The 21,760-nt window shown below is 36.1% G+C and overlaps 1 protein-coding gene across 1 annotated transcript in view; it reads right to left on the bottom strand.

The window, feature by feature from the left end:
- Nucleotides 1-1,787: 1,787 nt before the first annotated feature.
- The window catches only part of LOC109104220 (TNF receptor-associated factor 4-like), a 34,119-nt gene continuing 14,146 nt past the window's right edge, over nucleotides 1,788-21,760 (bottom strand). Inside the window, exons 2-7 of the mRNA XM_042771029.1 lie at nucleotides 12,690-12,741; nucleotides 9,459-9,563; nucleotides 8,918-9,079; nucleotides 7,177-7,338; nucleotides 5,147-5,302; nucleotides 1,788-4,025 (exon numbers count right to left, since the gene is read on the bottom strand). Of these exons, the coding sequence (XP_042626963.1) occupies nucleotides 3,393-4,025; nucleotides 5,147-5,302; nucleotides 7,177-7,338; nucleotides 8,918-9,079; nucleotides 9,459-9,563; nucleotides 12,690-12,741 (1,270 nt within the window). The 3' untranslated portion in view covers nucleotides 1,788-3,392. The remainder of the gene's footprint in view (nucleotides 4,026-5,146; nucleotides 5,303-7,176; nucleotides 7,339-8,917; nucleotides 9,080-9,458; nucleotides 9,564-12,689; nucleotides 12,742-21,760) is intronic.

Raw genomic sequence — 21,760 nt, 5'->3', positions numbered from 1 at the left:
CTCTGTGTTCAGCCCGGCGGTCGAAAACGATACGGCTGGAGAAACTTACTCAGAACACTCTCAAAGCCACTCTTTCAGTTATAATGTGTTAAAATATGTCAATATGATTTCCCACATTACAAAGTTTATACATTAGAAACCCCCATATTCACATCTACAATACATTTCAAATGTATAAGTCCCAGTTTCTTACAAAAAACATGGGCAAGTCATATTTCACCACGGAATTAGACGATTATTATACGTTTATCTGACATTATACATAATATAATTAAATAAATAAAAAATCATATAGATGTAAATAATAATAATCAATAAATTTTACATGACCATTAAGATTTTTCCATGAGATTATTTAGAAAAATGTAAGTACATTTTCACTCAAACTCTTGTTACTGTGAGGTAACTAGATTTTTAAAAAAAAATGTATTCCCATGTTTCTCAGTTTCTGATTTGATTTTAATTGCTGTAATGCAGTAATTCAATTTCTTTATGCAAAATGTAATTGCTTTTTAATTTTTGTGTTTTGTATTTTAATATATTTGAAATAGTAATTTATTCCGGTGATCATATAGCTGAATCTTCAGCATCATTACTCCAGTCTTCAGTGTCACATAATCCTTCAGAAATCATTCTAATAAGCTGATTTGCTGTTTAGGAAAAAGAAATATTATTATCAACGTTGCGCTTTTGTGCTGCCTAATAGTTTTGTGGAAACTAGATTTCATGATTCACGATTTTTTCATGATTCTTTGATGAATAGGTGGTTAAAATGAATAGCATTTATTTGAAAAGCCTCTTGTAAAGACATAATTTATATCTTTACCTTAACTTTTGATTAATTTCTTGAAAAAAATCTGATGCTAAACTTTTGAACGGTAGTGTATCCATGACATTTGCCCTTCCACAAATTTAAAACAAACAAAAAGTCTCAACATGGTTTTTCAAGTGATTTTTAAGGGCTGGCCTGTCTTATTAATAAATTGAACAGCTTTTCTCCTCTGGGGGACTTGAGAAGCCTTAATATGCCATCTTTTTTAAAAAAACTCCCATATACCATACAGAGTCCAAAGCAAACCTCTGGCACAACATCAAAGTTGAGCACGTGTCTGCTTCGCTTCCTCCCTCTTCATCTCAGGGGGAGATCAGCACATGGAGCAGCGATGTGAGAGTAGTAATGAGATCCAGCCCCCTTTCACTTATTGTTGTAAAACAAAGCCATAAAAAAAACTTGTGCAGACTTGGCACTCGTCACAAATGCTTAGAAATAGCGTGAGTGAAATTAAAGCTGTGACACTGCAAGACATTTCAGCCAAACTGTAGCTGTAAAGCCCTTTACACACCTTTTCACATTTCCATAACCATTCCAGCTGTTTGTGATCAGATTTTTTAAAATCATTTCATAGAAATTCCACTCAAATTAAGCAGCTGATGCAATATTTTCAAGCGAACTGCAACTAGAAAATGAATATTCACAATAAAAATTTCAATTTTTTTAGTTTTCCAGACTCACCTCCCTGTTATTCCCCAAATCTTCCACAACCATGGGAACATTGGCTGCACATCATTTTATTTTATTCTACACTATGGACGTTTCACACTAAATCGGAGGATATGTTATTCTTCAGTAAGCTGTGGTTTGTTTCTGTTGTGTCTCTTGTGAGTGGTTCCTGCAGGATTGGTAAATATTTGCGACTGCGGGCCATGAAAACTTTGAGACGGGCAATGATCACGTGAGAGAAACTGAGCTCAGAGAGGTTTGTTTCAGTGAGAGACAACACCAGATCTTGTAGACATTGTTTTATTTCAAGTGATATTCGGCAAGCAATCATCAGATCAACATATAAAAACATCTGCACCATTTCGTTTCAAGCTTATGTCATGGCGCTTTAAAATAAATACTTCTCAAGAGGAAATAATACAGACATAATATGCAAAATCCAAACCAGACAAAAACAAAACGACTGAGCGAATGCCACAGAGGTGAAACATAAAAAGGGTCCAAAAAACTTCAACACACAGCCCCTGAAACTAATCGCCAAAAATTGTGGTAGAAAACATCTGAAGTACTTCGTAAAATACAGAATCTTAGCAAAAAAAAATCTTTTTTTTTTTTTTCAGGTTTTCTTAAAATCATTGCAAAATATTAGCTGGTATTGTAGCAAGATTAAATGTGAAGAAGAATGTGCTTTTGCATTTTTTAATTAGTATTCACATGTAATATATAATAAGTATCAACAAAGTCCTCCACTGGTCTGTATGGAGCAATGGCAGCCATATTGCACAAGGCTCATCTTCCTCAGGCACATGGAAGAACTCTCTTCTCGTTCACATGCTGCGCTAACAGGCATGGGTAACCATGGCTACAAGCGCCGCTCATATACGACACCCTCGCACAGTTGACACGCTTTAGGGCGGCCGTTACAAGTGCCCGCACCTTTCTATTCATCATCTGCCAGACTAAGACAAAGAACAGAAAGAATCAACTGAGCATGTGAATCCAGAGTTCACATTCGAAATCACCCTCCGTTTATGACACAAACAGGTTTCTCACATTTATTTTTCACATATTAAAAAAAATTTGGTTCCTTTCGCTCGTCCATCCGTCTCAACACAACAAGCCCTCACACGCTGGTTAAGAATACAGGTTACAGTACAAAAAACTGGTCAACGTCGTAGATCCTCACCAACACCCACAGACTGAATGTAAACAAGCTCTCGCATGGCTTTCGATCCGAACCGGAGTACATGAGCTTCAAAAACATGTCGTTTTCCATCGTACAGTAACAAAAAAGCTTTAGCACCTTGGAATCGGTCCTAATGTTGAAAAACATAACTTTGTCAAGTACTACAATGCACCGAACAAGTCTCGAACCGCTAGAGTGAGTTAAGCTACATTTAGTTCACAGTCGTTGTAGTTAGTTCACGTAAAATGAGTTAAACTGGAAAAAAGTTATTTTGAGTTTCTTTTCAAGGACCGATGCCAAGTGAAAATGTGTACACAAAAGGGTAAAAAGAGGGTTAGTGTGTGTACGCTGAACGCCTGCCATCGTATCGCAGAGCTCCGAAGAACATTCTCAAAGTGCAAAGCTTACGAATAGCCTTTCACAATCCGCTTCAGTCGTTTACTTTACATCTGTGAGAAAAATAATATTTAAATTAAAATAAATGTTCTAGGCACTACTGAATGTCCAAAGGCATTGCTGTAGATTGAGGAAGAGAGTGTCGGAAAGTAAATCAAAAAGTGATGACTTTGCGAAACACTTCTACGTGGAGATACGGACCCCAGTCGGTTAACCAGACAGACGAGCTCGGAGTCTTTCGCCAGAGTTTCTGACAGGAAGAAGGGTCCACAAAGACGTACGTCAAGACAAATCGTCACTCGAATAGCCTCAGGCCATGATTTTTTGCGGGATCTCTATGGAAGCTTTGAGGAAGATGGAGTTGTCGCGGATGTAGTTCCTCTTCTTGATCTCCTCGTGCGAGATGAACTTGGGGTAGCCGAAACCCAGCGTGCTCTCGTCCAGCGAGTTTCGGCTGCTGCACGGTTTTTGGAAGTTCTTCCAGTTGGGATCAGGGTTGAAGGTCTCTGTGATATGTTGAGGTTTGGACAGCGACGGGTCACTTTGGTCCAAAATGGAGAAGGTGACCTTGTAGGAGAAGGGCCATTCCAGGAGGCTGTCGTACTCGCCGGGCAGCACGCGGATGTAGATGGACAGATGCGAGCCTTCGCCGCTGCCATTGCCGTTCAGGAAGGCGGACACCTGGAGCTTGTAGCCGTAGCGGTGCGTGTAGAAGGGGGGGCTGAAGAACTCGTGGTTGTTGCGGAGTTTGGCCTCCTGCAGCTTGCGCGAGTAGTCGGTCAGTTTCCAGATGAGGACGCCGTCGTGACTCACCGACAGCTCTTCCATTTCACGTCTCAGCTCCATGATTTCCTGCCGCTGCCGTCCCACCAGATTACACATCATGGTCAGATGGGACTTTGTGCTCTCTTCCAGGTGTCGTCCAATTGCCAACTTTGGGCACTATAAACCAGAGCACAGAAGCATAGTGTGAATTGGCTTGCCGTTTTTATCTGCATGATGCTATTGGCATAACTATAGACCTTGATTATCATTATAGACATCATATTTCATTTGATGCAAATCAATGTATCACTAATTCAATGTATCAGTGTAATAATTCAAAAATATAAATAAATAATTTTTTAACTGACAGACATGTTTAAAACTTTTTTAAATTTGTGTTTAAAAATGTAATGTAGATAATTTAAGAATAAATAAATTGATAAATCATTTAAAAATATAAAACATTTCCTAATTACTATTTGTTTTTAAATAAACCATTTTAAATATGTCTGTTTATTTACTGTTATTATTTTATTGCTACATTTACCTACATTGTTCAATGTATTAATGAAAAATAAAAATATAGATAAATTAATAAATCACTTTTCAAATTGATATACAAATAGACATATTTAAAAACTATTATTTAATATCTGTCAAATAATAAAATGCAACATTTTAAAAAATAAAGTTTTAAAAAATACCTTCTGATTATTAAATAAAACATTTTAAATATTCGTCAATTTGAAAAGTGATTAATTAATCTTTTATTGTTTTTATAATTAAAAAAAATATTTTACTGTTACATTTAACTACATTTATTATATAAACAGTATGTCTATTTATTTGATAATTTAAAAAGAGATTTAATTATTTTATTGTTACATTTACTTAAATATTTTCAATGTATTAGTTAAAAAGTAAAAATTTAAATAAAGTAATGAAGTATTAATTATTTTACAATTTTTTTTTTTAAATAATAAATTAATAATTTCTTTGATTTTTAAGTAGCACTGCTATTCCTCTATACTCTCAGGTCTATATACTGCAAGTAAAGACAAGAGACCAGAAACAGTGCCACCTGCTAAATGCATAAAACTTATTTCCCCAAACTCCCTTGATCTCAAAAACTAGAAAAGATGAAATCTCATAGCAGACATCCTATCCTTAAAAATAGTTTTCTGCTATAAGCTTCAACTTAATTTTTCACTAACACAGACACAATTTTTACAGGAGTGGAGGAAGGAAAACTGCATCGGAAGCAGGGGAATTCAGGAAAGTTACAGCACAGGACTCACTCTGTGTTTGCAGCCAGCCTCCTTGAAGGGGCAAAGGACCAGCGCGCTGCCACAGCTCTCCTTCACGTGGTTGGCCAGATCCTCACGTGCGATGTTAGGGGTGCCGCATTGATTAGGACACTGCACGGGAAAGCGAGGGCAGTGGAACTGGTGGTTCTGGGGAATGAAAGGCAAGAGTCAGAATTGACGTGAATCAGTAGGTTGAGCTGTGATTTCTTGAGCAATAACAGCTTGAGCATTGAGGCGTGAGAACTAAAATATGCATGGATTCATGAAATCATCATGAGATCATCTATAAGAATCACTGCACTTGTGTTCCTGTGGCTCAACTGCTGGAGCGTGACACTAGCAACACCAAAGTCATGGGTTCAGTTCCCAGGAAACACATACTGATAAATATTTAGGCTTTGGATTAAAGCGTAGGTCAAATATCAGTCATAAATGATGCATCAAAAAGCACACGAAATGTGAATCCTCCTCTGTATGAGGAAATTAAACCAGCTTTTCAGTTTAAAAACCTACGGGTGCCTATGAAGACCGTATTTTAAGGTATCATAGGCGTTCATAACACAAAGGCTGTTCAAAAAGGTAGGCCACTTAATTATGCCACCTCCTAAGATCCCCCATTTTAACCAAACTGTCAGGCTGCATACATAGAAATGCATTGTGCTCATAATTAATTCAACTAAAGAAATGTAAACATAAATGATAAATGCAAACAAACATATTCTTAATTTAATACTGAAGCTTGTCACTAAATTTAGACCACTGTTAAGGCTGCACAATTTGGGAAAAAATATTAATGTTTTCACAACTGCGAATTGCACTTTTCAGAAAAAAAAAAACTGATTGTGAAAAATAAAACTCAAGCTCCAATTTTGTGATAATATAATATTATATAATATTACTAAACAAGAAATGTGTAACTCATTTATTAATAAACTATTATAATATTTCACTGTAAAATCTAAATATACTTAAGAAAATTAATTGAATAATAATAATAATTTTATTTTACAGTACAACTCCAAAATTATAACACTAATATTTTTGCCTCTCTTCATTTATGCATTTTCGAACGTTCAATCATTGAGCTTTTATTTTGTCAAAACAAATAAATAAAAACGCAAAGAAATGTTAAAGTGTCTCTTCTGTTAACAATGGCCAGTTTGTAAGTGCTTCTGCTCATTACAAGTTTGGAAAAATGGTTTGTGCATGTTGCGTTTCCAAATGCATATTATAAGTGACCCAAACTTAGAGCAGATACAAAGAGTTCATGCGGAGCAGCATTTACTGCGAACCGAGTTGCTCTGAAACACTGAAAACACAGGATCATGAGCTGCTCGCATGTAAACGAACACAGTTGAGATCTAATAATCACACTAAGGCACATTGCAATCATGGTTTTATTTGGATTAATCTTGCAGCCCTATTCAGTGTAATTAAAAATAGTTTATTTACAAAATATTAGTGTCTTCTGCATTTTATGCTTAGTAGGCTATCAACCTGTTAGCATAGAGACATACAAACATCAGAACTCACTGAAATCAACAACAAGTCTAGTCTCTCTTGCAGAGCGCTTCAAGTTGGTCTCTTATGAGGTTCCATGACAGATGTAGCGAGGCAGTGCACTAGGCTTCGGGACAGAGCTGGTGTGTCCATTAGCTAGGCAGCTGAATCTCACAGTGTTTTCAGGATGTATACCGCTATGTGTGTGAACGCAGGTGTTATAAAAAGAAGCTAGGCCAGCCCAAGCTGTGGTTGGCACCAAACCCAGAATTTAGTATGAAAGCCAGTGTTTATGTAGTCACAGGCCCACTGCCATCCCACTCTGTGCAGCCTCAAAACCCCTTTAATTCACCACTGAGCGGCTACTGTTCCATTCACACTCGCCGCTGGACGTGCGCATAGAAAGATCAACAACCAACACTATTTGCATCCATTTTTCTGTCGTACAGATGCAGGGCAGCAGCTGAAGTCAGAGCGCTGAATGATTTGGGTGTAGAGGTTTGCTGTGCTGTGTCACTCACCTGGATGGTGTCGAAGACAAACTCTTTGCCACAGTACTTGCAGGGCTGTGTGCGTTTGGGGCATTCGGTCATGGTGTGCTGGGATAATAGTCTCCTCATCATTCTTGCACCACACTTGTTCTCGCAGTACACGCTCTCCTGCGGACAGATGCCCTGGTGGTTCTGAGGGACACGAAAGGAGATTGAGATGTCAGAGGAAAAAAATAAACTAGATTTGCATTTCCTGAAGATAAAACTACTGCTTGCAAAGCAAGAAAAGAACAGCATTAAAGTTGTAGACTAGTTTAGGTGCTGCATAACCAAATTGGCAGCATCAGATTAGCTTTTTTTTTGTCTACTGAACTATCAGCCATCATCCTGACACAGCCTTTACAGTGTAGAATTATTGGCATCTATGCTTCTATGAAGAACCTCAAATTTTTATGGAATCTCATCAAAATTGTGCAAAAGGTACTTTAAAGTGTAAAAATGTTCTTTAGATTATTAAAAATTTCTTCACACTAAGAAAAATGATTCTTTTAAGAACTGTTTACTGGAATCTTCTGTCTGGATGTAATCACAGTCTGTGACCATCATATACTATGCGATCTGTTAATTCTGACTGCCCAAAATCTTCAGACAGGCTCTGATTTTCGGCAACAAGCATGACTCGCCCAGACTGCAAATTAGGGCAAAAGTCATCTACTGTATTCCAGCTGTAACTAGAATGCTTGTGCAATATCATATCTGCCTTGCAAGCACTTTTATGATGCAAAAACAAACCACTTACCATAAAAGCAGAAAATTCCAAATAAAGGTTCTTTAATCATAAACTGAAACAATTTAGTGCAATTTTGCAGCCTACCCACAAAACACAAAAGAAAGATTCCATAAAATGCAATAAAAAAGCCTTAATTGTCTCTTTTATACATTGGGAGGTTTATATTATAAATAAGTGCCACTTTATTAGCAAACTACCAACGTTCTAGTGCTACTACAAGATCAAGTTGCCAATTTGCTAATAATGAATTCACACATTTCAGAACTACACCACATGGAGAAGCACACAAGCCTCAATCTTTGCGTAGAATTAATTATTATAGAGCACTAAACAGACAATGATCAAATAAGAAAACTAATATGTCTTTGATAATGTGCTAATGCATCCAAAAGGCTAATATTTTAAACAATAGATTACAGCATGGATGACGTTAACAGGTTCCCTCAACAAAAAGCCAATTAGATTTTTCCATTGGCGGAAAATAAGCTCTGTGTCCAACACATTTTGTTCATCAAGAGAATCTTTCAGAAATGAACACGACTTTTATAAACGCCTAAATAAAATCATAAGGTGAAAGCTAAAGTTAGGCTGTGAAAGCTTCCAGCAAACTTTCAGATTTTATTTAAAATTCACAAGATGGAAAGTTTCAGTTAGAATAATTTGCAAGTGCGCGAGTATAGACAATCTAGTTGTAACAATCCCATTTAGCCACTTGTTAGCAAATTAGCAAGTGTCTTTTTCAAGACACATAAAAGCTTAAAATTATTACATGTGGGGTATTACTGAATTTATTTTATAGCCATAAAATAGAATAGTATTTAATATTGTAGGATAAAATCTGAAAATATCTTGAGCTTGTGTTGAACACACCTTATTTCAGCATTTAACCAAAACCCCAATGACTTCAATGCTAATTCATATTGTGACTCATTCCTGCAGTGCCCAATAAAAACGGTTTCGGTTGTGATTTGACCGCAGTACCTCATAGGCCTCTCCTGTGAACTCGCTCCCACAGAACTCGCACTTGACCTTGCGTTTGGGACAGTCGTGCTGCAGGTGCTCGGGCAGGTCTCTGCGCGTCAGCTTGACGGAGCAGCGGTTGGGACAGGGGATCACATTGAAGGCGCAGGTTGAGAAGTGGCTCTGGGAAAGAAACAGACAAGTATGCTTTTGTAGTATATATTTATAGTGACACAGTTCCCATTTTAGGCCAGATTTACCTGGTTCACCCAAAACAGTTGCTGGTACCCATTGAGTCAATGGCTACCGTCAACTGTCTGGTTACCAACACTCTTCAGAATATCTTCTTTTGTGCTCAACAGAAGAAAGTAAGTCATACAGGTTTGGAACGACATGAGGGAGAGTAAATTATATAATTAAAATTTTTGGGGGAATTATCCCTTTAACACAACTATAAAACATTCAAACAAGTCACATAGAGAGACAACCATGCTAGCTAGCAGACAATACTGCTATAGCTACACTGGGAGTCACTAATTATAAAAGGTGGAAGCATCATTACCTGTAGCTGTTTCATCTGGCCGGTCCAGCGGCAGCCCTCTTCACTGTGAATACAGCGGATGGGCAGCGCCAGTATCTGCTGCTCCAGCTCAGGGTCAGGATAGATCTATAACACACCATAACACCAAGGACACATTAATCAACATAATCTCCTCTCTTCAAACACACTCATATATTAACCACTCAAGGACAGGACAGAGGTCTGGATTTAAACATTCACTTATTAACTCAGACACAGTATACGCTTATGGTTTCTCCCATGCTAAAAGGGGATTGTCTGTTGATATAATTACTGTAAAGTCACGTCATTCGTAAAGATGGGTGTGAGTATTGAAGTGCTCGGAAATGACGGAAATGATTGACCATAAAACATAATAATTGTGTAACTTGCTTGAGTTTTTTATAACACCTTACACCAAAATGTTCAAACGTCCACATCAAAATGTTCATTTAATTAAAAAATGTAATATGTAATCATCTATAATCAGCATAATTTACATAGAAAGATGACCATTTGACATAATAAATTGACCAACAAATTTAGTGTGTAAATTTAATGCAGTTATTCATAGTTAGTTGAATGTTAATGCTTTTATATTGTTAGTTAAAAAAAAAAAAAAAAAAACATGCAAAACTGTAAAGTGAATTTTGAAAGACTGGGAAAAGAAAAATGTTTTGTTCAAAACACACATACACTGGTACACAATCAAATTCAATTGCACGGTGATGGATGACCTCAACTAGAGCCCCGTGAAACAAGTGCGTACACGTGCGTCTGTGTGTGTACGATAGATCCAGAGGCTACTGCATCTTCCCTTCATCCAATCAGCCCAAATCCCCTGCCTGCAGGATTTACGTACAGACAGATCTGCAGCGTTTACGACAGCACTGCAGACGCGGCCGTTCGCCACCCATGTAGTCCCATATGGAGCCGTCCCCCTCGCCCTCCCAACCACACACACATACAAATTCATTTTCATTGACAGGTTTTCTGGCACACTAAGATAAACTCTCCCAACTGTGCCATCCTGGCTCACACACGACGGCTGAACATTTATGGAAGATTTGTAATTGAAAAAACCACAACAAATTATATAAAGAACTAAAAATACAACATCATGTTTAAGCAGGCGAGTCTTCAGTAGAAAAATTGTTGGTTGCTAGTTGGTGTCCCTGCTTGACTGCAATATCCAACTTTATCAGCGGCAGATAAGTGCTTCGACAATAACAAGAATAACAAGAAAGTTACAAACTCTTGCTGATCAGCTTTGTCACTGTCAATCATTGTTAATAATGGGTTTCCAAAGCCACATATTTTTATCCTCATTTTGAAATATTGCATATAAATACTGCATGGAAACACCTAAATGCAAACGCAATATTGAAATAATAAAATGAAAAAAAAAAAAAAAAGTAGTCTATTCTATTTTGTATTCTATTCTATTTTGCGTAATTTTTCTTATAAGTTGTGATATTATTATAATAATTCTAATTATTTATATTTTTTATATTAATACTGTGATGATAAAACTGAATTTTCAGCATCATTACTCCAGTCTTCAGTGTCCTTCAGAAATCATTCTAATGTGCTGCTCAAGAAACATTTCACTCATACAAATTTATCGAAATCCATCCCTTCAAAATCATGCAAATCACAGTTTCAACGGATTAGTGCACTAAAGCTGAAAAATTACAGAAGCCAGTCAAACCCACTCAGAAGTTAGAATTAGAAGCTTTTGGAAAAGATGACTCATGCAAAAAAAAAAAAATAAAATGAACACCACCATTAAAATCACTCATTTAGATTAAAATCTCTAATACCACCATTAAAAAAACTAATTAATACTCAAAACCTTAAGATTGCTCAAACCCAATCAATAAACCAAATAGAAAAATGAAAAATTAAAATCTCACTCTCTAGAGCAGGGAGAAAAATGACTCTTTAATAAATGCCGACACTTTTCCCAGCTCAACCTGATTAATTAACTAAATAGCAAGATGAAAAATTAGCCAATACTTTAATTAAAGATTTGGTGAAATTCCTTCTTTAATAGGGCATGGTGCAGATTAGCTAAACCGCAGAGTATAATTGCCTAACTGAAATATTTTGCAAGGAGGAAGCTACTGTATTAATATTTAACTCCTTCATGAAGAGATTAACCCTCAACTCTCTTTTATAAATAATACACATTTTTGCCATACTTCAGTGATTCTCAACCTGGTGTGTGTTTGTTTATACACACACACACACACACACACACACACACACACACACACACATTTTTTTCCCTGCTCTTTTCAGTTTAGGAACTTTTTAGGAGACTTTATTATTATTATTATTATTATTATTTGGTGTTTCATGCACAATTGATGTCCCATGATGTACTATTTGCCATGTAAATTACTGTAGGAATTAAACTTAAAATTAATAATTATGCTAAACGATTTTACATGAGTTCAGCAAAACTATTTCCAAACAACTTAGAACTTAGATATAAACTTCAAACACACACAAATTACAATATTACAATCTAAATTTTTTCTGTTTATTACACACACACAAAAAACTTTATATATTTTTAAAAATTTAATTTTTTATATTTATGGACATTTCATATTTTACTTTATGCACATTTAATGTCCCATTATGTACCATTTGGCAGGTAAATTACTGTATTAATGGCAGTTTAAATAACTTAAATACTGCTTAATATTTTTAAATGATTTCTAGTATAAGTTGATAAAAGGAATAACATTTGTCCAAACAACCTAGGACTGTTTAGATATAAACTTGCATTATTTATATCATTATAAATGTTCCTTTTAGTGGTGCAGAAAGACCACACTGCCGCATTAAATATGACATTCTGTCATATTCTGAACTAATCTATGTGTCATCTACGTCTCTTTCTTGCTTCCTTCCTTTCGACAGTCCCAGGGAAATGAGTGGCCTGTGGTAGTTCATTAGTGTGATTACTCGGGTGGTTTGAGAAGCGTGGACGAGGGGCGAGTGCCCGGGGCAGTCAGTGACTCACAAACATAGCCTGCTATTGTTGACACACTAGCATTTCGTTCACTCTCGCAGAGCCACTCGAGAAAAGTTCAGTGTGCGAATCAAGGCACAGAGCGAGGCCCCTGTAACTCCACTGGGATGTAAATAACTGTGGGAGATTGATCTGTAATCTGCTCTACAACAGAATGGATGAGAGAGTCGCGCTGAGTGCATTATTACCTTGGCGTAATCCAGTGGGAGCTGGTCCTCCGGGCACTTGAAGACCCCCTCACTGCAAGCAGAAGAAAAGAAAGTTGTATTTTCAGCTTCACTGAGCAGCACAGAACAAAACAGATACTGATAACTGATTCAGGTTTGTTATAAACAGAAGATTCAGAGTAAAAGCATCTGAAAATAAATTGCAAGAGGAAACTAGATTTCCTGAAGAAAACATGAGTGGCGAGTCTAATCATCATGTAAAAATTAATAATATGTTCTTTGAATACATGAGTGTATGCATCTTTATCATCAAACCCAAACTAACCTTGCCTAGTCATAAAAAGGTCAAATTGTCTGATATTTAAGAAACTTTTCTTTCTAGGTCATTTCCTGTTTGTTTTTGATTCTCATTCTCATCATAGAAGAAGCTTATTATTACATACATGAATTTGCACCTTTTAAGGTATATTTGAATAAATGAAATCAATGGGACAAAAAAATCTGCTATTCATGTCTGTGGCACAAATGGTGCATGAATGATGAACTCACACAAGTCTAATGCTCAGGATTAGCGCTTTGTTCAAATCTCTCACTTTAAGTTTAAACAGAAATAAAAAGTAAACCGAAAAAGAGTAAGAAGGGCTCTTTGCCCTTTTTTTAACTAGGGTGAAATAAAAAAAAAAAGGGCTCTTTGCCCTTTTTTTAACTAGGGTGAAGGTTAATTATGTACCCTAGTTGTGAACTGCTTACAACAACGCCGAAAAGGAGCAGAGAGAAAGACGCTGTGGTGGGACATAAGGAAGAAAAAAAAAAAGACATGAGATTTATCCGGCTGTGAGGCGACCAGCTGAGAGGGGCGTCGTGCCTCATTAGCAGGGCCCCTCTGGCAGCATGGGACGTCCAGAACACTGATGTCACCATGAAATATTCACATGGTAAATAATGGAAGTGACTGCAGATCGCACTGACGGCCGTAGGGGGAGGTGTGTGTGTGTGTGTGTCATTGTGTCCAACTGCACAGTGCTGTTATTTACATAAAAAGAATCCAAAAGGACCATCTGTGGAAACGTCCCAAGAGACATGTTAATACAGCCCCTCTACTGCCTACAGACTGTATACAGAGGCTATTAAACAGCACTTATGAATGTGACTCTACAGTGTGAGCCACATACCAGTGTTATTTTAGTATTATTTATTTACACTGCAAAACATTTAGCATAGAAACAAATTTCACTCAGAATTAATAGTAAATTGCATAATTACAAAGAAATGGCAAGTAACACATTGAATTAAACATACAATTTTGAGGTAGAAAAACTGAAGTAGTAAAATACACTATTGTTAAATGTGCAGCAATTATCTTTAGTTTTATTTACTGCTTTGAAAATTTTACAGTGTACAAAAAACTTCCTTACTCAGATTTTTTGTCTTGTTTTCCAGTACAAATATCTGAACTTTCTTACATCAATATACATTCACCTGAAAAGCAAAATGACTTGTTTTCTGAAAAAATTATCAAAATTAGGTGAGTTAATGCTGAAAACAAGAAACAATCTCTGCCAATAGGGTAAAAATAAACTTCAAATTAAAAGGAAAAACAATAAATTTTGATACATTTTTTCAGAAAACAAAACTAAATATCTGATGTATATAAGTTTGCTTACCGACTACAAAATGCATCTTGATTTAAAATGTATAGATATTTGTACTGGAAAAAAAAGAAGATAAAATTACAGAGTAATTTTCGCATGAGCATTTATTTTAATATTGTACATTTTCATTTTAATTTCAGATGAAGTTTTAGCAATTTTATATGCTTTTGTCAGTTAAATGTACTTTTTCTAAACTTTATATTTAGCTTTAATTTATGTATATTTAAGTTTTGGTAATAAACAACATTTTTTAAATAAAAAATAAATTGTACACTTTTTTAACTTTAATTTTTTTTATCTTCTATGTATGTATGCATTTATATTTCAGCTTCCTTTCAGTTAATGACTCACAATTGATACGATAAATGATAACAACTATATTTCTAGGCCATCAATGTGGTTCCACTGGGACTGTTCAGCTTTTCAGAGGCCCACCTCTTGACTGATGAACAAACATGAGACAGAGAGGTGGGCAAGGTACACTGGAAACTCTCATGTAAATAAATGACTTTTCAGACTGATTCCTTCCAGAGAGGAAGATAAAACCGGCAGCCATACATTCATCTGTTGCACCCCTCTAATTCGGACTGACTCTGAGGAACTGACTCATTTATTGAGACTCATTGTTATGCTTCAGCGCTGTATTAGCATTCGTGTAAGAAGGACAACATCAGCAAATGCACTTCATCTTCAATGCTAAGGCAAGTATAAAAGAAACACTTCAAAACCCTTGATGCCTGGCCCCTTCTCTAAGCTTTGAAAGCCTTGCATAAGGGAATCTCTTACATTCTGTCTCTTAACTTCACAAGAGTGCTGATCTGACAGATTTGAGTTAAAGGGATAGTTCACTCAAACATCAAAAGTCTGTCATCATGCAGTCCCTCTAACATTGCTCCAAACATCAAATCTTATTCAGCTTGCACATATTCAAGACAAAGTGTGAGATTTTCAGTAAAAAAGAAAAATGCATATCTTTACATTTCAATTTGCTGCTCACACAAAAATGTGTGGAAAACTAACCCTAGCGCTAACCTTAATTCATATTTAGGGCTGTCAAAGTTTATGTGTTAAATTGAGATATTGTTTAACATAATATTTGAAGATATTTACCGTTCATTCTGCTTTCTAAATACAGCCCTAGTTTTAAACATTAAGAAAGAAAAACAAATAAACATACAGTTCTATAAATAAACAAGTATATATTTTAAAATATTTTATAAACATGCAGACTTTAATCTTATTTTATACTGTTTTAATAGTTCTTTAAAAATGTTTTTCATGCTGTTTTAATACTTTTTAAAATACTTTTTAACACACACACACACACACATTTTTTTTCTTTTACTTTCTACTCACAGAATCGTGCAAAAATGTATCACAGTTTCCACAAAAATATTAAGCAACACAACTGTTTTCAGCATAATAATAATAATAATAATAATAATAAAAATAATAATTCCTTGATCAGCAAATCAGCATATTAGAATAATTTCTGAAGGAAATTTTCATCAGAGAAATTAATTACATTTTAAAATATATTAAAATAGAAAACAATTATTTTAAACTGTAATAATATTTTACAATTTTACTGTTTTTACTGTATTTTTGATCAAATAAATGCAGCCTTAGTGAGACTTCTTTCAGAAACGTAAAAAAAAAATCTTACCAACACCCAACCTTCAAAAATTAGTGTACAATAAAATATAATACAATATGATACAATAAGGCAGTCACAATATCCTGCCCCACTCCAAATCACATGTGAGCACTGGGGCAAGTGAAAGCGGAGTTCCTCCAGCACGCAGGCCGGAGTGACAGATGCTCTGCTAGAAAGACGACCAATCGAGATGAAGACCCATGTGCTGTAACAGCAGGACAGATGAGAATGCCTGCAGGCTAATTACATATTCATGTCTCTCACCCTTCATCTAACACAGAGCTACAGCCCTCTGATCTCTCTTGAACATCATCTTCTACTTCCTGTGGGCACATCAGGGTCAGATCTGTAGTATTAACAGAGCTGTTCACTTCTTAGCAATGATTCTTGATTGCCTCCCAAACTCCTTAAGATTCTCTGCCGTGGCCCCAGGTTAGATTACTGAGCCATCCGTTGGCAAAGTGATATAGATGAGGACAGGCATCACAACACTGCACTCACACCTTCTACATCTTCTCTGACAGGCAGGCCACCGGGAAGTGGCCAATCGCTGTAGAGAAAGCTCAACAAAGGGAACCTTAGAGAGAAGAGAGTGAATCTGAATGCTTTCTTTATGAAGCAATATCTCTCTCTTTCTGTCACAGAACTGTATGAAGGTGTACAGTCATCGATTCAACTGACATGAATAGTTAGTGCACTCGAGTACGGATGAAGGCAGCTAAATGAATCTCTGCCCTTGGAAAGTGCACTGCATGTTCACTTGGATACAGGGAACCACGAGTGTGATATTTCAGATCTTACAAAAGAATTCTTGTTCATTTTACTATTAAGCTTCTGATGGATCCCAATTCTACCTCACAGTTAAAAAGTAATTGACTTTATTTCTCATATGGTTTTCTTGTTATATCTCACAGATGTGACAGTATACTGTGTCCCACAATTGCAGCTTTCTAACATTTGTGACTTTATCTCTCGCAATTGTGAAATAATTTCTCATAGTTTTCACTTTATTTCTCACATGTGCTACTATTTTGTGTAAAGGGAAATTTTTCATCACTTTTCATTTATTTCTCACATTTGCGAGTATCATAATTGCGACTTTACTTTTCAGAATCATCACTTAATTTCTACAAATTTCACAATTATACTTCTGTGACTATTTCTCAAAATTGCAGCTTTATATCTCACAATGTAGCTTTATATCTCACAATTGCAACTTTATATCTCACAACTGTGACCTTCTCACATTTCCAACTATTTCTTATATTTGTGAATTTATTTCTCCTTGTATTCTCATAAATTCTTGTAATTGTTAATTTAGATCTTACAATTGCAACTTAATTTCTTGTAATTGTTTCATGATTTCTTGTAATTATCTTACAGATGTGATTGTATATCTCACAACTGAAATATTTTTACTTTTGCAACTATTCCCAGTAACTGTAAACATAGTTTTCACCCTATTTCTCCTTATTTAAATTTGTGACCGTTTCTTGTAATTGCAAATATAGGTCTCATAATCATCACTTCATTTCTTGTAAATATGCTTTATATCTCACAAATGTGATTGTACATGACACAACTGAGACTCAAATTTATGCCTATTTCTCATAACTGCATAATCTTCACTTTATTTTTCATATAATTTTCTCATAATTTTTCACTTTACTCCTTGTAATTGTTAGTTTAGATCTCCTAACTGCTACTTTATTTCTTGTAAAAATTGTAGACTTTATTTTTTTGTAACCGGGGCTTTATATCGCACAGATGTGATTGTATCTCTCACAATTACATCTTTTGTGACTTTTTCTTATTATAGTGTGACTTTATTTCTCGTAATTATCACTTTCAATCTCACATTTGCAACTTTATTTCTTGTAACTGTGACTTTATACCTTACATTTGCGAATTAATTTCTTGTAATTGTGGCTTTATATCTCACAAAGTGACTTTATTTATTATTTTAAACTTGAATAGAATATATTTTGGGCTTCTTTGTTAGCATCCAGCTCCAGTCGCGCGCTCATACAGGATTTGCAGGTTCGATTCCACCCGGTCATATTTCCTGATCTCATTTCTGCTCTCGCTTCCCAATTGTCTTCTGTTCACTCTTAATTTCATTATTAACAAAGTATGAAAAGAACACAAAAGCACATATTTTACTTTTCTGAACTATAAGTGCAGTAAAGTTTCTGACTTGGCCTTTAGGATGGACAATAGCGGAACATCTCACCCACCCACCTGAGTGTGAAAATCACAGAGCTCCGCAGGTGGGCTCAGGTCAGCACAACACTGTGACTGTTGTTAGATCATGAGGGCTTGACCATCATAAATCCAGCATGTCTGTTCATTTAAAACACTGCAGGAGCTGAGCACTTAACACCAGCACTTAACTGTTACTCACTCACTGCTGCCTACCCTTTATTACAGTGTCCTAGGCATGATTTACAATAGCCTAGTCAAATAATCTTGACCTTGATACAAAACACTGCAGATATGCTTTAATATGCACTTATAATGCAAATTCTGTGCACTGAGAAGCTGAATCAACTATAAATGTATGATGGTCTCTGGCATGACTCTATAATCACAACGGTGGGCAATGACCTGTCAAAATTCTGTACTGTTATTTAACACAAGCAGCATCAAGGGCACATGGACTCACACTTAAGCAAAACCCTTCAGTCTCAGTTTATTACGTCAACATAACAAAATATGTGATCGCAAAACAATTAGAAAAAAGTAATTACATGCAAATTTTTAAATCATAACATGTAAATTTATATAGTCACCATTGGCGACCTCAGCAAAACTTCACTCGCAAATGAATACTTTTGGTCGCAAATGCGACCGTTTTAGGCGCAGTATGGAACCCTGCTCACCATAACGGGAATGATAACAACAGTATTCAAATTTGGACTCAATGTGAACTGAATATTCATTCAAATTCATTTCAAATGCATGGATACATTTTAGGAAGCACCCAAGCTTAGCAAAATGCATCAAGGCTGCTCTAAAGGCATCCTAACCTTGATTTCAACACCAGAACATAGCTGTAAAAGGTTTTGAGAGCAAAAGCTAACTCAGGGAGTCTTTTTTATGTAATTGGTTAGAGTACAGATACATGAGGGAGGCAAAGGAAAATCAATTCTATCTCATTAAATGTTTTGCAGTGGGACACGCTGCTGCTATTAGTCCTGATGGAGATGCCACTCGTTTATAATCTCATCCCAGCTCAGTCCAGCACAATCAACATGTCCAGTTCTGCAAGATTCTGCACTATTTGTAGGTTGCTAATCAAATATATGCAAATTTGTGGTATTCTTTATGTCAAATTTGCGGTGTGCTTGCAGCTCCAATGCTTCTGTCATTAAAGCAATAATTTTCTTAAATAGTGACTGAAAATGCAATTCTTAAAGTTTAAATTATAATTTGTAAAAATATTAAAATACTGTAATCTGACTTTCACAATATATTAAATAACTTTAATTATAATATAATATAATATAATATAATATAATATAATATAATATAATATAATATAATATAATATAATATTTTAGATAAGTAGACAATCCTTCAAGGACACATTGGTGTTACAGTGCACACTATAAATGCTGCAATGGTCCTAAACACCTTCTCAAGTGCTTTGATGAGAACACAAGGCACATCTGACCTAGTACTGTCCACCTGATCAGATTCCCGATACAGACGGATATTAAAATCAGTTGTAAACTTGGCCTGGCATTAGACCTGGAAATGAAGAACCTAAGAAAAGGTGTCAATGGAGTATAATGGTTCCTGGCGAGCTTTGATGGTGGCTTGAAAGAGCCTGATCTCATATATGAACGCTCAAAGTGGTTAAGGAGTGTTTCGACATTAGACTTTGCACACATGTGAGAAGGAGACACCAGCCCGTGTTGAGAGGTGCTAAAAGCTGCAGTCAAGTGCAGATGTGAAACGGCCTGTGCTTTTGATCTTCACTCGAAATGTCATCTCTTTTTCTTTCTGCTTTCTCTCACTTCGTTTACTGTCACTTCCTTTGTTCGCATCTCTCTTTCTCCCTCCTACATAACCATACATGCATATGCACACACTGGCTCAAAATCATGAAAAATGGCATGAATGGCAAACAAAATTCCTCCGACAGACTGCATTTGCTGTTTAATTACAGATGGAAAGTCTAATTTTAGCTTCCTCTGTAAAAGGCAGATGTTTGCAGAATGTTCGTCCATGAGAAGGCAAATGTTTTACAGGGAAGCCATAGATTCCTGAAGAACGCAAGCACATGACACACAGATATGCTGACAGTTTTATTAAAAGAGACACTGTCCATGGGCATCGCAGTGCTAACTACCACGATCGGGTAAGACGATTTCAAAACAAACAAATTGAATCACACAGATAAATACAACTATAAAAAAAAAAGAGGGATAATTAAAAGGAGGAATCCAACTCTAAAAATAACAGAAGATCTTAAAGAAGTGTCACACTAATCCCAGATACTGAGAGGACGGATAACCAGCACATCTGATGGATGACTCAGTTTTCTGTAAACCCTAAGATTTGAGACACTAGAAAACAGCAGTTCTCCTGAGGATAAAATGAGGGAATCTTAAAGGAATGAAAGTGAAAAAAAAGTGAAAGTGACGTGACATACAGCCAAGTGTGGTGACTCATACTCAGAATTCGTGCTCTGCAGTTAACCCATCCAAAGTGCTCACACACAGGAGTGAACACACACACACCGCGTGAACACACACCCGGAGCAGTGGCCAGCCATTTATGCTGAGGCGCCCGGGGAGCAGTTGGGGGTTCGGTGCCTTGCTCAAGGGCACCTCAGTCATGGTATTGCCGGCCTGAGACTCAAACCCACAACCTTAGGGTTACAAGTCAAACTCTCTAACCATTAGGCCATGACAGATGAAAGGAATAGTGTGCCGTTTGAGTTTCTTGTGTCCGTGGAACACAAAAGTTTTTTTTTTTTTTTTTTTTGAACAATGTTCAAAATAATGAGAACCGGGGCTTTTAAGTTCTAAAAAAAAAAAAGAACCATAAAAGTAGTTCATATGAACTATATTTAAAGAGATCATATTTTGTTCACTCAGAAATGATGTTCAAACCCGTTTGACTTTCTTTCTCCTGTGGAACATAAAAGAAGACATTTGTACGTTCAGTTTTTGTGCACACAATGAAAGTCAGTGGGTTCCAAAGCAACATGGGACTCCCACTGACTTTTATTGTATGAAAAAAGAAATTTTTCCCCACATATATCTATGTACGCTTCACAGAAGAAACAGACATTTGTGAGTGAACTCTCCATTTATATTCTTCTAGAAACCTGCAGTGGTTCATCTTTCAGTGATTCAAATGAGTTATTCTGAATGATTCATTCACATTTTGTAGTCTCTTGCTTCACATACAGCTAAAAACACTGAGACTGTGTGACCATGTGGAATTCTAACTGTACAATAATTGTGCATACAAATGTACCGTTTGTATAATAAAAGACCCATTTGCTGTCATCGCTTGTACAGTATGTTACAGTACAGTTTGTTGGTGCCAAATTAAATATGGCATCTATTCTGACTAAGGTCTGTAGGATTGAAGTAAAGTGGGCGGCCACACATTTTAAATCTGTCAAGCTTTCATTGTATTAGAAGGCGAAGCCTGATGAAGCCCTGAATGTGATAAATACTGAAGTACAAAGCATTTAATTAATGAAAATGACATTCACGGCACATTCTTACATCACATCTGTCGCTTTTGAGGCGTTGATTAAA

Source organism: Cyprinus carpio, chromosome A15 (assembly GCF_018340385.1).
Source record: "Cyprinus carpio isolate SPL01 chromosome A15, ASM1834038v1, whole genome shotgun sequence".
In the NCBI taxonomy this organism is placed as follows: domain Eukaryota; kingdom Metazoa; phylum Chordata; class Actinopteri; order Cypriniformes; family Cyprinidae; genus Cyprinus; species Cyprinus carpio.
The sequence above is the reverse complement of the archived record's forward strand: the minus strand, read 5'-3'. Positions and strand labels throughout refer to the sequence as shown.